Here is a 14168-nt window from a genome sequence, read left to right on the forward strand (position 1 = left end):
GAATTTAAACTTCTACATAAAAATGCTAACTCGAGAGTTATATAACAATAAAAGGCATAACCTACATTAAAAAAAATGAACTATGGACAATTCTAAATACCGATTAATCAAATAGTAAACATTTGTTTTTTTGTTTCTTGAAAGATTTAAAATGTAAATCAAACTTTTCCAAAATGTTTAATTGTATGCTATAGGCTATTTTATTTAAATTGGGTATTAAACTGGCAACAATTAGGCGGTTTTCTTTCTTCCTCTTTTGGTCTGCAATGTATCTTCGCCTGATTGCTTTGCTTTAACGGGTTTTCAGAGGCAAAGCTGACAGAACACGACTATAAGGCTCCAAGTCGCTTTAATAAGAGTTGTATATGGGGTCTCAGTGTCCGCTCATATGAATGCGTTTTAAATCAAATCACAGATGCACTTTTATTCAGCCGGTTAAAATAGCAGAACAAAACCGTCTTTAGAAATAAAGCTTTTTTTATTCCTCTGGGCCTTTTTTTTGATGCGGAGAGAGGGAAGGAGAGAAAGGCCGAGGGGCGCCTCCTCCGCAGCTGAGGGTGACAGTTAGTTCATGGTTAACAGGATCAGGAGCGCACGGCTCAGGCCGCACACTTCTCCTGTGCGCACTGAGCTGCGGCTCTGCGCACTGAATGAAGCCTGTGCAAGAAGAGTGATATTTAACACATCTGTTAAAGCGTTTTGATAGCAGAAATCCGTTTAAGACATTATTCCATGACGAGGGCCAGATTGAGTGTTGAGAATCCTATGAAACCCTAAAACTGATTTACATTTGAGATGCTGCGCAGCATCTGCAACTAGTGCAGAAAATGTAGAGATTTAACAATAAATATACTCAGTTATGTATCATAAAGTTTAAAGCCTGATTGTATCTGCTTGAAGGTGTTTATTTTTGCAGCACTGAAAATAGAATAAAAGAATATCTTTACATTTTTAACGAGTATATATATTTTTTATATCCTGCATAACATAAAGACACCCTGAATGGACAAGAATAAAGTGTCTTTTAAAGCAGGCTCATTAGAAGTCTCCATATAATGACTGGATCTGTAAAGATTGCTCTTTAATTAGGCCGCTCGCCTCTGCCAAACAAAACAAATTGAAAGGAAAGTGGTCAACATGCAAAATTGATGACTGGGCCCCTTTTGTGGTGGGGACATTGTGTGTTGCTTGCTTATGAAGTCTAATGCAATCATAAATTGCGTCCTTCGGCCAATCAGCGGGCCGGGGGATGCGGCATGAAAGCGACCCATGTGGAGAACTTTGTTGAGCTCCATTGTTGAGGCTGTCAGCCCTGTGCGGAGGGCAGAGGAGGGGGGGCAGGCTGCTATAAAACTCCTCTCCCCAGAGTGAGGAAACCAGAGGAGTTAGCAGCCATTCACACGACTGATTCTCTCCCAGCTGACACGAGGAGTATCTCAGATTTCACACACAGATTTTTTTTTTAAAACCGGGACCATGATGATCCCAAGCGTGCTCGCGCCTCCTGCCTTCTACCCGGGGCTGTACCGGCCCGCCGCTGCTCTGCCGTTCCAACACAACCTGCCGTCCGCCTTTCCGACCCACTCCAGCTTTCTCGTGGAGGACCTGCTGCGGATAAGCCGCCCCGCCGCCTTCATTAACCGGACTGTTCCGTCAGCGTGCGCTTCCCTGCCCACAGCCACCACCTTGTCCTTCAGCAACGCGCCCGCGGAGCGCGCGGTGGCTACGACCGCGGTGACGCGCGAATCGTGCTCACCGAAAATGTCGGTGTCAAGCAACAAGGACCCAACTTTTCTCAAGTTTGGAGTGAGCGCCATCCTCGCACCTTCACCAAAGACCGGTGAGTAGACAGCCTCTGTTTCTGCCTTCAGTTTGACTTGATGCGCTTCTTTTAGATGTAGCCTATTCTTCTCATTCAGGAATGATTATTAACATGTGTTATGTTCCTCCACAGTGTCCTCACACCCGGCACTCCACAGCATGCACTGCAAGACCTTCCCCATCCCCTGCTTTGACGGAACCTTTCACCCCATATTCAGGACGCCTTATTTACCAGGTAGGCGCAACTTTTACGCACTTCTCCTTTATAGATCCATCTCTCTTGCTGCATTTAAATGTAAAACACTCTCGCACTCTGTCATAGCCTTTTTTTTTTACCAAAAAAGAAGAAATCACTGTCTTATTAATGGGGACCGCTGGCCCCAGCCCGGACCCACACCCACCCCCTAATTAACCAATTATCCCAAATCGTCACGCTCTAAATTTGAGGCGGGGTGGCGAGTTATAGTCCCCCCTGTTTCCCATTGGGGGCGTTTTGGCATTTCTCTGGCCCGGCGTTTTCCCACAGAGCCCGGGGGGCCACCGGGCCGCTGTGGTGGGCAACAAAGCCTTCAGCACCGTGACCAATTTGGTCAGCTCCCACCGGGCGAACCACCCACACACCCCGGAGAGTGACTTTTACCAGGGGGGCCAAAGGCGTGAACCTGTCATGCACTAATTTCCCTATTAGGCGCTATTGAGAGTTTTCAATATTCTCACAAGACCACATAGCGCGTCGTTGTTCCTGATTCTTCTGCGGCCACAGGGCAGCTACTGTCAGGAGGACGTCCAGTTAGCATGTATGCAGACAAGTGTCTCGCGCGGTGGGAGTTGAAGTAAAGCGGGTTTTTTTGTTTTTGTTTGTTTTTTTAAAAAGCCCAACTGCGTCGAAAATACCCCAGCTGGGGAAAGTCTGCCCCTGCATGCTGCACGGCCCATAGGATAGGTTACCACTGACCTCCAGTCCTCACTCTCTCTGTGCCCTAAACGCTTATTCTCCATGCGGGCCAATCAACGAGTTGAGATAAAGAATAATCTCTTAGAAAAGTCTATAAAGTCGCTAGTCCGTGCTTTCATTCAGCCAAATCATAATGGAGATGGGAGTCTTTTCATGGGCTCAGCTGAATGCCTCAACAAAACAACTCCAGCGTCCTGAATAGCTTTTCGTGTTCATTTAATGAAAATGATTTGAAGGCACGAAGGGGGGGAAAAAAGCGCCATTCCCCTCCACTCTTCACTTCCACACCCCCCCCTACGGGCATCAGTATTCTGGTATGCAGTTGTGTTTAGTTTGAAAGTGTAAATCTCCTTTTGTTGCGATAATATATGGCCTTCGCCGCCTGTCCAGAGTCTTTTCTGCGTTAGTTCATTACTACACAATTACCGTTCACGGTTTATTAACTCCTCTATCCGCCCTCACAGGGTTCCTTAAAGGATATGCTACCTCTTTACCATACCAATGCGGTTGGGGACCGGCCAATGTGCTAATTAGTCACCTCGTGCCATTTCACTCAAAACGTATTGCACAGTTCCAAAGGAAGAAAACTTCCAATAATAACTGGTTGAAAAGTATGGCCTTGAAGGGAAATCATATTCATAGATGCCTGAGTTTAGATTTATAAAGCAGTAAGATTTTTCCATCAACAAGTTTTTTTTTTTCTTCTCCTGAGATGTGGCAAAGGAAACAAAGCTAACAGGTTCCAATTTCTCTTCTGTGTTTGCATTGCAGTATCTTCATCCGTTGTCCCCATTCCCGGGACCTTTTCGTGGCCCCTAGCCGCCAGAGGGAAACCCCGGAGAGGGATGCTGAGGAGGGCGGTGTTCTCCGATGTACAGCGCAAGGCCTTGGAGAAAATGTTCCAGAAACAGAAATACATCAGCAAGCCCGACAGGAAGAAGCTGGCCTCTAAGCTGGGCCTAAAAGATTCACAGGTAAAACGTCAACAAAGCGCTTGAAATAGTCAACATGTTGTGCTTAATTTACGCGTAATAAAGACGGCTGTTGCTCATTCCACTTGCACCTGACGCAGAGCCTTTTCACTCACGGGTTTCTCCACCTCCACAGGTGAAAATCTGGTTCCAGAACCGGCGGATGAAGTGGAGGAACTCTAAGGAACGAGAGCTGCTGTCATCCGGCGGCTGCCGCGAGCAGACGCTGCCCACCAAAGCCAACCCGCACCCGGACCTCAGCGACGTGGGCAAGAAGTCCTCCGCTGAGGAGGAAGATGAGGAAGAAGAGTTCAGAAGAGAGAGAATGAGGGCGGAGTCCAGCATCTCCTCTCCATCTCTTTCCAGTAAGCACTCGGACTTCTCAGAGTCAGACGAAGAAGAAATAACAGTATCTTAATTTATTTTAAAAAGCAAATATAGAGACTATAACCCATGTTTTGTTTTCATATGAGACTGTGACCACATTTGTAAGAAGCTGCCGGCCTTAAAGAGGACCCCATAAATGCCAGTGTTAAAAAAACGTTCCACTCAAGTTTGTTGCTTCATCAGCGCATGCGCACTGTACAGGATCTGCTTCTGAGACACAATTTGCTGTTTTGCACAGCTTTGTTCAATTGTACAGTATTTTGTACAATTTTGTATGGAAATTTTATGCCAAGAATATTGAGTTACTTTTACCTTGACCTTGAATAGAGTTGTTTATTGAAAAATGTAGTATTTCGATAATAATTTATATGAATTTGTTTAATAAGTATTGTGTGTTGTATATATGTTTATTTCACACTTTTTGTACAAATACCAAATAAAATTGTAAACAATTCCAAGTCAAGTGTGTGTCTTGTGTGTGTGTGTGTGTGTGTGTGTGTGTGTGTGTGTGTGTGTGTGAGAGGATAAATGGTGATGACTAAGTGAATAGGGTAAACATTTTAAATAGATATCACCATGAAACTTCCCCAGTTTATAACTTACTTTAAGGTAATTCTTTTTTTGTATTACAAGCTTTCTGAAATTGTATATTTAAATATGCAAATGAGGCACTGTCAAACTAACTACTAATAAATATGTGCTTATTTGCGTACATGTCCATCGGATAACGCTGGGTTCAAAATTCTTGTTTCATTTTGTTTTTATATCAAAGTCAAAGGTTTTTACAGATTACATTTTGGATATCTCTTATCACGCCATAAATCAGAAAATGCTGTCAACAGCCATAAAAATGTTCGCCATGTTTTAGGAGTAAAATTTTATATAAATCAGGCTATGAATAATATATATGAACAAACCCCTCTGTAAAAAGCTTCAGAATATAGATAGCAATGGAACTGGAAAGGTTGGTGTTCAGTATGTAAGTGCTACAGAAGTGGAGTATGAAATAAAAAACTCATTTAAAAAAAATACATTTAAAGATATGTATTGTAAAATGAAATAGTAAAATAAACACCTAAATGTGTGTCCAGTCTGAAAGAAGACATGTTATGGAAGCAAAATGGCCCAAAATCTCAAAATGGACTAGTGCATGAAAAAAGTGTAGCGTCTTGTCTTACAAAAAGAAAAACGTTGAACAAAATTCAATCATAAATAATCATTCATTTTATTGAATCACAATAACTTAAGACTAGTACAGTGATATCAGATTAAATTCTCCGAGCCCTGGGCAGACCAGTGATGACAAACCGCATCAATCTGCTCTGATGTAAAGAGACTGTACACAAAATACTCCTTTTCAAGTACTGTAACAAATCAGCTAGAAAAAGTCATCAAACTGCTGCAAGATAATCAACTATTTACAAAGGTATGTTACATATAAAAAAAATGTACATAGCAAAGAAGGCTAAACATTCATTGAGTTTGTGAGTAATAAACTGACAGACTGGTCAAATGCTTCAACAACATCCACACCTCTCAGAGCAGGCTTTACTCAAGACAAACAGAGAATCAGTCTCTTTGTGCTTACAAGGACCATAGCAGGGGAGCCTTTTTAAACAACACAGACACACATCTGGACAAAGAACATGGGCCACAAATCTGACAAGTCCTCACGGACCATGCTGTACGTCTCGGCAGTGCTGAAAACCACAAAGGGTACAAACGCACATTCAGCTTTTGGCTTCCATTAGGAGATCAGAATGAATGTTGCATAGGATCTGTGACTGAAAACACTGAAAGCGATGGAAGCTGTGCTGGATGACATGAGCCCCGGCTTTAAACGTCCGCCTGCCCTTCCCAGAAGGCAGACTGGGAGGTTTAAAGCAACAACAACAAAAAGTACAATATTCTTTATATTTTAAGCCACAGAAATGTCAAACCGTTTTACATTATCAGTCAACCACAAGTACCTTTATACCTTTAACCTCAGATTAATTATATCACTATAAACAAAAGCAGCATATACACTAGTTTTCACTTAATTAGTTCAACATGTTTGTTAGGACAGTTTTGTTCATCACAAATCACACAAAACAGACCGTGAGCGTGGCGAAAGCACAGTTAAAGGATGGGGATGAGGTATAAAAATCGAAACACATCTTGTTAAACTTCCCTCACCCAATCAACCTGCACAACGTTCTGATTTCGAGCACCAAAACATATCAATATAATTTTTCTTTCTTGCTAGTGGTCCGAATATTTACACCAGCTTCACAGCACTGGGTCATACATGCATACACCTTAATTGGAAACCCAAAGTACTGTTTCTCATTCACGTCTCAATCCCACAGCATCGGTGTCTGATATGATGAGAGGTCGACGGTGCTAGAGGAGAGAGTCGACTCGGGAGCCCTGTTACGTTTACAGCCATTTAGACAAATGAAGAATCAGTGAATGCACATAGTCTGTTAGAAAAGAGTAAGGCATTGTTTGTTAGAATTCAGTCCAGCACCAAAAAAGATTTGTGCTACAACGGCCTGTTTGGGCCAATGTGCATGGAGATCTCAAAGGGTTATTTAACGGTCGAAGCAAGAACTTAAAAGTGGTAGAGGCGTCGTTTGTGAAGTTGCATGGAAAGTTACAACACAGATGGCAATGACATTTTCTTAAACATGGTAAAAGGATAAATCTAGCCATGGTGAATGTTGATTTACCAGTTAGTGCCTTTTACTCCTGAAAGTCTTTTTTTATGAGAACTAGGACCCGGAAAGGGATTTTGTAAACTTTGCCAAACGTCAAATCTTTCATTAAATCTTGGTGTCTGTGTTTCAATTTGTGTGTTTGGCCAATAAAACCTTTGCACATACGTTACGGTTTCTACAACACATTGCTGAAAAGTTCCATGTGAAGTGTTTTTTTTGGACTTTTACATTTTCCTTGTGGTTGAGCAGTGCTAATACACTGTTTACCAGCGTCCTTGTTAGCATGGTTATATAATGGATTTGCATTAACACACCAGTTCTCATCTTTTTTGTGCATGAAGAGATTTGAAAGCAGACGTCTCAAAAACATTCAGATGTATCTAATAGGAACTATTTTTATTAGTGCTCTCTTAGTTGCTTTTTGTGGACACACATCTCCTTCATGGACTAGAGTTGACTAAAACCAATGAGTGTCAAGAGTTTGGGATGTAATTAATGATCTCTGAGGAGTTTTTTTAGAAGTGTGAGCGGGCACGCTGTAGGACTTAACATTCACTTTGCCTCGATTTATCCTTCAGCAATCACACAGGCAACTTCAGCCCCAGAAGAGGAGGAAGAGCCAAACAACCTGCTGGCTGTTAATCCGTCCAACAGCCTCATCTGTGTTCTCAGCGGCTGGTAGCTCAGGCTCACTGGCGCTCCAGACAGACAAGGGTCTGTATCGCCATCTGCAGCCTGCTCAGACGCACTGCAGCTGGGCAGGACCAGGAGTATCTCAGCCCGATGAGCTGGAGCCGATGCTGTGGCTCCGTGGGGATCGGAGGACTCCTGGCTGGTGTTTAAGTACGCTAACAACAGTGACAGACTGTGTGTTTTTCTTCTGTCTGTCTGAAGTAGATGTCAGGCTCCTGACAGAGGAGCCACGGGCCACAACGGTGAAAAACAAAACAAAAAAAACAGCGCAGTGCAGTGCAGTAGGAACCTTTTGTCGCCGGTTTTCTGAAATTAATTTGAACCTTTTTTTTGTTCTTCTTCTTTTTAAATATTTGGGTTACCTGCACCCAAATTAAGGTGGCTGGATTTTGTGACACAGAATTTTACTCTAAACAAGAAGTTCTCCCAGTGAGAACAGTTCTTATAAAAAGTTCCTCCTGAAAACCTGTCCCAGTGTTGCATCACAAGGTGGACTCCAGCGACGAGTCCAGGATGTCGTCCTGGTGACTGTTGCTGTTGGAGTCGCTGTCGTAGCTCTGCGGGCTCGACGACGTCGCCGCCTCCTTCAGACGCATCAGCATGTTCATCTGTCGGCAGAAACAAGGGTCAGTCTGATCGAGCTTTACAACTCAGAGATTGTCCTGCTAAAAAAAATAACTCAAAGTGACAGATGCCAAGTTAAGTATTTCAGATGGAGGTAAATAGTGATGAAGCTTCATGAACCATTAGTTGTACTTGATGACCCAAGTAGATGCTAATAAACACTTACTAGCTTTCAATTTCTGTAGTAAGTTAGGAAGCTGAGGAATGTTAGTAGACCTTGAGTTAAGATTTATTTGCTAAACTGCTGTTTCCAAGATCAAGAATAAACTTTTACGTTCTCATTTCTCATTTACTGTTTCTTTTCAAATATTTTTTACCTAAATTTAAATGTTGGAGCTGAGAGACTACCCTGTCGAAGGCGAGTTTGTATTTTTGCTCACCAGTGGGTCTGCGTCGCTGTCGCTCTGTGGTGGCTCTTTCCTGACTCCTTCTCTCGGGACAGAATAGCCATCGAAGCCCACGTCCTCTGGGCGGAGCTGCAGCAGCGGGGGCCAATCAGCCGGAGTGGACGTGGCTGACCACGGGTAGGTGTCAATCACCCAGGCAGCAGGGTCCTCCCACGCAGCCCGGCGGCCGTACAGCTACAGAGACACACAGAATAAAACTCTGAAACAGACTAGAAGATTCTCTGAGGAAGATTTAGCGTTTTGGAACTGAGTGGCATGACTGCTTGGAGGATCAGTTTGTCTGACTTTCAGTTTGGGAGTAATCACTGAAGGCCAGTTTTGTGTGGACATTCCTCTGCCTCTAAAAAAGCAGGCGCTAACAGGTATTAAAGGGAGGCTTCACTAGGGAAGAGAAAATTGAACATAAATCTTAATAACAGCAGACAAAAGTGAAAGCTGCTTAGAGTTAGTTAAAAAAAAAGCAAGAGCCTCTGAAGAAAAAAGCCAATGAACGCAATAACTGATACATTATATGAAACCAAACTAAGAGAAAGCTGTGTGGTCAACAAAGTTACGTTTAAATTTAACATCTACTAAACTGACTGCAGTTTTTTTCTGTGTGCCTCAGCATCACTGCAGTGTGGTTTCTCTTCTAAGCGGATGAGAGACAAATTCCTCTACTGAACTCTGCCTTTCAAGCTCCCCTTTACTCCCACTCAGAGGGTGCATTCTGGTAATCAGCTGCTGCCTAATTAAAGCTGATGCTAATTACATTAAGAGTACAAAATTAATCCACTTCACTTTGATGAACATAACCCTGGGCCTCTGAGAGGGCAAATCTGAACAGTTGGATCATTCTCAGGCTCAACACAATTCTGCTCCAGTCAGCTGGATCCTTTAAACATCCCCTCAGGGTGTCAAATCAATTCTCATTATTTATTGTATTGTTACCGTTAAAATATAATACAAATCCTAGACCTGAAATTAAAAAATCTAAACCTGTGTGCTTTGGCCAGAGCACAATCAGTTAATTTAATCAGTTAAAGTGTGTGTGTGTCTGTGTGTGTGTGTGTGTGTGTGTGTGTGTGTGTGTGTGTGTGTTACCTGCAGTCCCTCTCGTACAGCCTCCAGCATGTAGGGGATGATGGAGTAGTTCCAGAGGTCGGTGAACCAAACCCTGGATCCCTTCACGTCCATGGGACAGGACAAGAGGAGACGAGGTCCTGCACGCCACAGAGCAGAGAGGTAAGACACTGATTGTTTGCACACACCGACATTTCAGAAAAAAGGGCGTATTGTGCATCACTCTCTTACCGATGGTGACGTCAGAGGAGCTGTGTGTCTCCAGGAAACGGTTGAGGTGGTGCCAAACCCGCGGGATCCAGTCGACGATCTTTACCAGCTCCAAGTTGCGCGTCCGGCTGCCAATCTCAGTCTCGATCAGCTTCCTCCTCAGGTAGCGGCCAAGGAAGCCTTTCACCGGCTCCATGTGGTTGGCACACAGCACCCACCTGATCAGAGAACATGTCGGGACTTTAAAGTATCATACAAAAATTTAATTAAATGCATTTTAAGACCATGTCAATCCTTCAATATTGTCAAATATCCAGCTGCCAGGAGTGGATGGAGCACATAGGCAGCAGTTTACCTGAAGTTGTGGTGAAGCTGCAGGTTGGGGGCCGATGACGTGGCTTGGCTCATGGTGCCGATAATGTAGGGGCTGAAAGGACAGAAAAAAACTGATTATTATTCTTTCCACATCAGTCCATTTAGTCGTACCATACTTAATAAGTCGCTGGACACGTTAAAGTAGAGCGGTTGAGAGGGTTTTAATCTGCTTTGACTTGTGTGGTACAACTCCTGTAAGCCGTTCTTACAGAGCTCTACTTTCAGTTGAAACCATTTGAAGTCACGAGTGAACTGAAACATTGTTTCGGTTAACTGCCATTCTGTAGAGATGTTCGACTTTTAACATTTAACGCATTTTCAGTAATGCAGTGTATTACGTGTATCCAAATTCATTCAAACATACATTTTGTGTGTGTGTGTGGGTGTGGGTGTGTGGTGTGTACTGACCAGTGCTTATAGTTGCAGTTGAAGACGCCGTTAAATATCTCTCCCAGGGAGCTGACGTGGTGCAGGTTGTCCAGAATGACCACCAGAGGACTGTCCGCCCCAGAGACACCACTGCACTGCTCGGCTAAACCTGACAGGTACTGACGCAACTCCTGGAGAGAGAGAGAGAGAGAGAGAGAGAGAGAGAGAGAGAGAGAGAGAGAGAGCATTAAAAATCAAGTAACCATGTCATATTTTTCCTGTATGTTCATGGAGCACCAGGGTTTTCTACACAAAACCTTTCCGTACATAAGCCAGAATGTTTAGATGACTCATGTCACATTCTTCCCTATGATGATCTTAATTGGCCTGATGTGTTACATTACCCACCTGGTGCCCTAATTGTACTGTGCAGTACTATCATAACTGATCATACATTTTTACATTTGTTTATTAATTTGTAAAATCGAAACTTGCACATTCCCTTCAGGTCACAATGGCTTTCTCTTACTTTCATCAACTTCTGAAAACTTATCGTAGTGATTCATGTTTTGCTTCATGCGCGATTCGTACAGCTTTTAAAACCTACCAAGTATCTGAATTCCACAGCCTTTACAGTAATTTAATAAACAGTGTTGGTTAGTCGGTTATTTATAGATACTTTTGCTTATAGCTATGATGGCTATTGTTTAAAGTAAGAAAATTGGATTTGTAATTCATCAGATCTTTTAAGAACTTATACAAGAGTCCACTGATATTAAGTTTCAACACTAGAGACCAGTGAAATACCAAAGTCTGTATGGCTGACAAATTCAAATATGATCTCTGAAACATAGCCAGCATGTTTTTGTGATCCACAAAAGAGAAATTCTACCAACATTTAGCCCTTTGTGTCTGTTAAAGTACAAAAAAAAAAAACTAAAACTAAGCTAGATCATGGAAGCACAGCGAATACAGACTTTCCATGTGTGCCTTTACCTTGCTGGACTTGTGGTCCACGTTGAAAGTGACGACAGCGTTTGGGGTCAGAGGTCGGCCCTCCAGCAGCAGCAGGTGTCGAGACAGCTGATTGGCCAGGTAGGTCTTTCCTGTACCGCTAGGGCCCGACAGGATGACGCGCCTGTGCTCCTTCATTAGGGAGACGTAGCGCTGCAGCATCGGCTTCGGGATCAGAGTGTCGAACACCAGCGAGTCCACGTTCTCACTGCTCACACCTGGACGTGCGCACGCACACACACACACACACACACACGTCAGGATATTTACATCAAGTGATTTTCTCTAACTGCATGACTAAAAACTGAATTTCGAGCAGCTGCGTAGTGTAAATTAAGGTTTTCCCAGTCTACCAGACTTCCAAAATCTACGTCGGTCTAGTTATTAGAGTAATAAGAATAATGGACTAACGCACTGAAGTTTGATTGAAACTTACATTAAAGTGGATTTTTCTTTTGTTAACAATGGCTTAGTCTATGTCGATGACAATTCATTTAGGGGATTGCTCCGGTGCTGCCAGAAGATCCGCCAGATGTCCCTTATTTTCGGCCGGATGTCCCTCACCTTCCGCTTTCTTTGTGTTGGCATTTTAAACTCTGGTAGATTTATGAGGACTATGGTTAACTGCTCCTCAGATCTCTGCAGGGTAAATCCAGACAGCTAGCTAGACTATCTGTCCAATCTGAGTTTTCTGTTGCACGACAAACAACTTTTGAAAGTACACGTTCCACCAAAACAAGGTCCTTCCCGAGGCTATTTTGCAGAGGCACTGTTATTGCGGCCGCCCAAGACGATTGTGATTGGTTTAAAAAAGTGCCAATAAACCAGAGCATGTTTTTCTCCCATCCTGGAATGCTGTGTGGACAAGCCAGACCCTCCTCCCCAGCGCTGTGGAGGAAAGTCTGGCAATGTCAGACTAACAATGGCTTGAGATGCAGCGTTGGTACCTTTGAGCTGGATGTTGATGGTGTTGCTGTCTCCCACCAGGTAGCCGCAGGGCAGCAGCTCGGGCGTTTGGGCGGCGCCGGGGATGCTGGGCCGGTGGATTTCTCCGATGTTGTATCCCTCCACGCTGTCTGAGCTCAGGCCCAGCTGGCTCACCGGGTCCACATGGGTGATGTACTCCTGTCAGACACAAAGTCTCTGCATTTAATGGATGTTTTTGCGAAGTTTCGGAAGACAATACCAGCTGTAAGGGTTTTTCTGGTTCTAAATGAAAATGGTTTTGCTGAACAGAAGCACATTTCAGTGTGTGATTGAGTTAATAGTTGTTTTGATAAAACTGTATGCATTTAGTGTAGTAGAAAACCTGCCAATACTTAAACATTAAAACATAAAACTCAACCTTTAAACTGTCTTTAAACAACACTGATGCTGAGATGTGTCTGACACTGTCTTGTTATTGGATTCTGTATTGCGGTTATTCCTGTTTACCTTGAAAAGGCGCCGGACCACACCGTCAAGGACGTCCCACTTGGTTTTACCACTCACACCGATGCACCCAATCAGAAAATGACGAGGCTGGCCCTCCTGCGATGGAAAAACACGACTGGTTTTAGACACCAAAAAAGCCTTCAGGTCCAACAACAAAAACAGTTGGAGTTGAACAGGTCTCACCTCTCCCCACTTGTTCTCCTTGTCCAGGCTGACGACCATCTTTACGTGTCGCCCCTCCTTCCTCATCCCTCCCTCTCCGCCGGTGTCGTCCAGCAGCATGTCTGACAGGAGGGCAGAGCAAAGTCAGTTTCCCATGAAAAATGCAAATGTTAACGGCTGACTTAAATCAGTCAAGTGTTTTCATGTTTGCCCTTCAAGAAATCAAGTCACTGCATAAAGCCGACAGTGATCAAGTTACTTTAGTGTATGTACTTTTCACTGTCTGACAGATTTAATGTCATCTGGACACACTGACCGTCAGACAGTCTTGAGACAGAAATGTGTGCTAACCCCATTTATAAAGAACGTAATTGTAGAAAAAAAGACAATAATTTTATACTGAGTGTCCCAAACTGTTATCGGTGACACGGAGTCGAAGCCCATTCAGTGTCTCTTCTATCTACCAGGAACTGTGTAGGTCCCGTGGCATCAGCTCTGTCTTACCCAGGCTGGTGGACTCGCTGGTGGTGAGGTTGAGGCTGTGCTGCGAGAGCCCCGGCCCCTGGGCCTGGCTGTGTGTGTGAGGGGGAGGAGAGGAAGAGATGGAGGCCTGGGACCCCATCCTGCTGCCCTGATTCTCCACCTTCAGACGGTCATTCTCCACCTTCAGCTTCCCAATCTCCACCTGCAGACACACACACAAATGAGGTAAGCTAACAAAAAAACATTATATTCTCCCTTCAGGCCAATCGGTGTTAGTATTTACATGTCTGTTGAGTGCTAAAATGTCTCCGTGAAATCTGTATGTCAGTATGTCAGATATTGTTATAGATAGAGTTAAAAAATTGGTTTAACTAATTATATCACCCCAATCAGACCAACTAGTTCTCAAAATAAAACTAAAAAGAGATTTTTATTGGGGATAAAATAGCTTTGCAAAGAATAACATCGTTCATCAGTTACCAAAATTCAACTAAGATAA

At 43.5% G+C, this 14168-nt stretch overlaps 2 protein-coding genes across 8 annotated transcripts in view; one reads left to right on the plus strand and one right to left on the minus strand.

Moving 5' to 3' along the window:
- Nucleotides 1–1433: 1433 nt before the first annotated feature.
- On the plus strand, nt 1434–4445 carry dbx1a (developing brain homeobox 1a). Its single transcript, XM_078258202.1, has 4 exons — nt 1434–1840; nt 1955–2056; nt 3548–3750; nt 3884–4445. The coding sequence occupies exons 1-4, from the start codon at nt 1477–1479 to the stop codon at nt 4163–4165; spliced, it is 951 nt and encodes a 316-aa protein (XP_078114328.1). The 5' UTR covers nt 1434–1476; the 3' UTR covers nt 4166–4445.
- Nucleotides 4446–5335: 890 nt separating this feature from the next.
- Nucleotides 5336–14168, minus strand: part of nav2a (neuron navigator 2a) — a 251632-nt gene continuing 242799 nt past the window's right edge. For all 7 annotated transcript variants that reach the window (XM_078253816.1, XM_078253792.1, XM_078253800.1 and 4 more), the window contains 11 exons: nt 13691–13871; nt 13208–13308; nt 13025–13120; nt 12538–12715; nt 11573–11808; nt 10616–10767; nt 10188–10259; nt 9854–10050; nt 9644–9762; nt 8534–8734; nt 5336–8137 (listed from right to left, as the gene is read on the minus strand). In XM_078253816.1, the coding sequence (XP_078109942.1) occupies nt 8012–8137; nt 8534–8734; nt 9644–9762; nt 9854–10050; nt 10188–10259; nt 10616–10767; nt 11573–11808; nt 12538–12715; nt 13025–13120; nt 13208–13308; nt 13691–13871 (1659 nt within the window). In that variant the 3' untranslated portion in view covers nt 5336–8011. The remainder of the gene's footprint in view (nt 8138–8533; nt 8735–9643; nt 9763–9853; nt 10051–10187; nt 10260–10615; nt 10768–11572; nt 11809–12537; nt 12716–13024; nt 13121–13207; nt 13309–13690; nt 13872–14168) is intronic.

Source organism: Sander vitreus, chromosome 1 (assembly GCF_031162955.1).
Source record: "Sander vitreus isolate 19-12246 chromosome 1, sanVit1, whole genome shotgun sequence".
Lineage (NCBI taxonomy): Eukaryota > Metazoa > Chordata > Actinopteri > Perciformes > Percidae > Sander > Sander vitreus.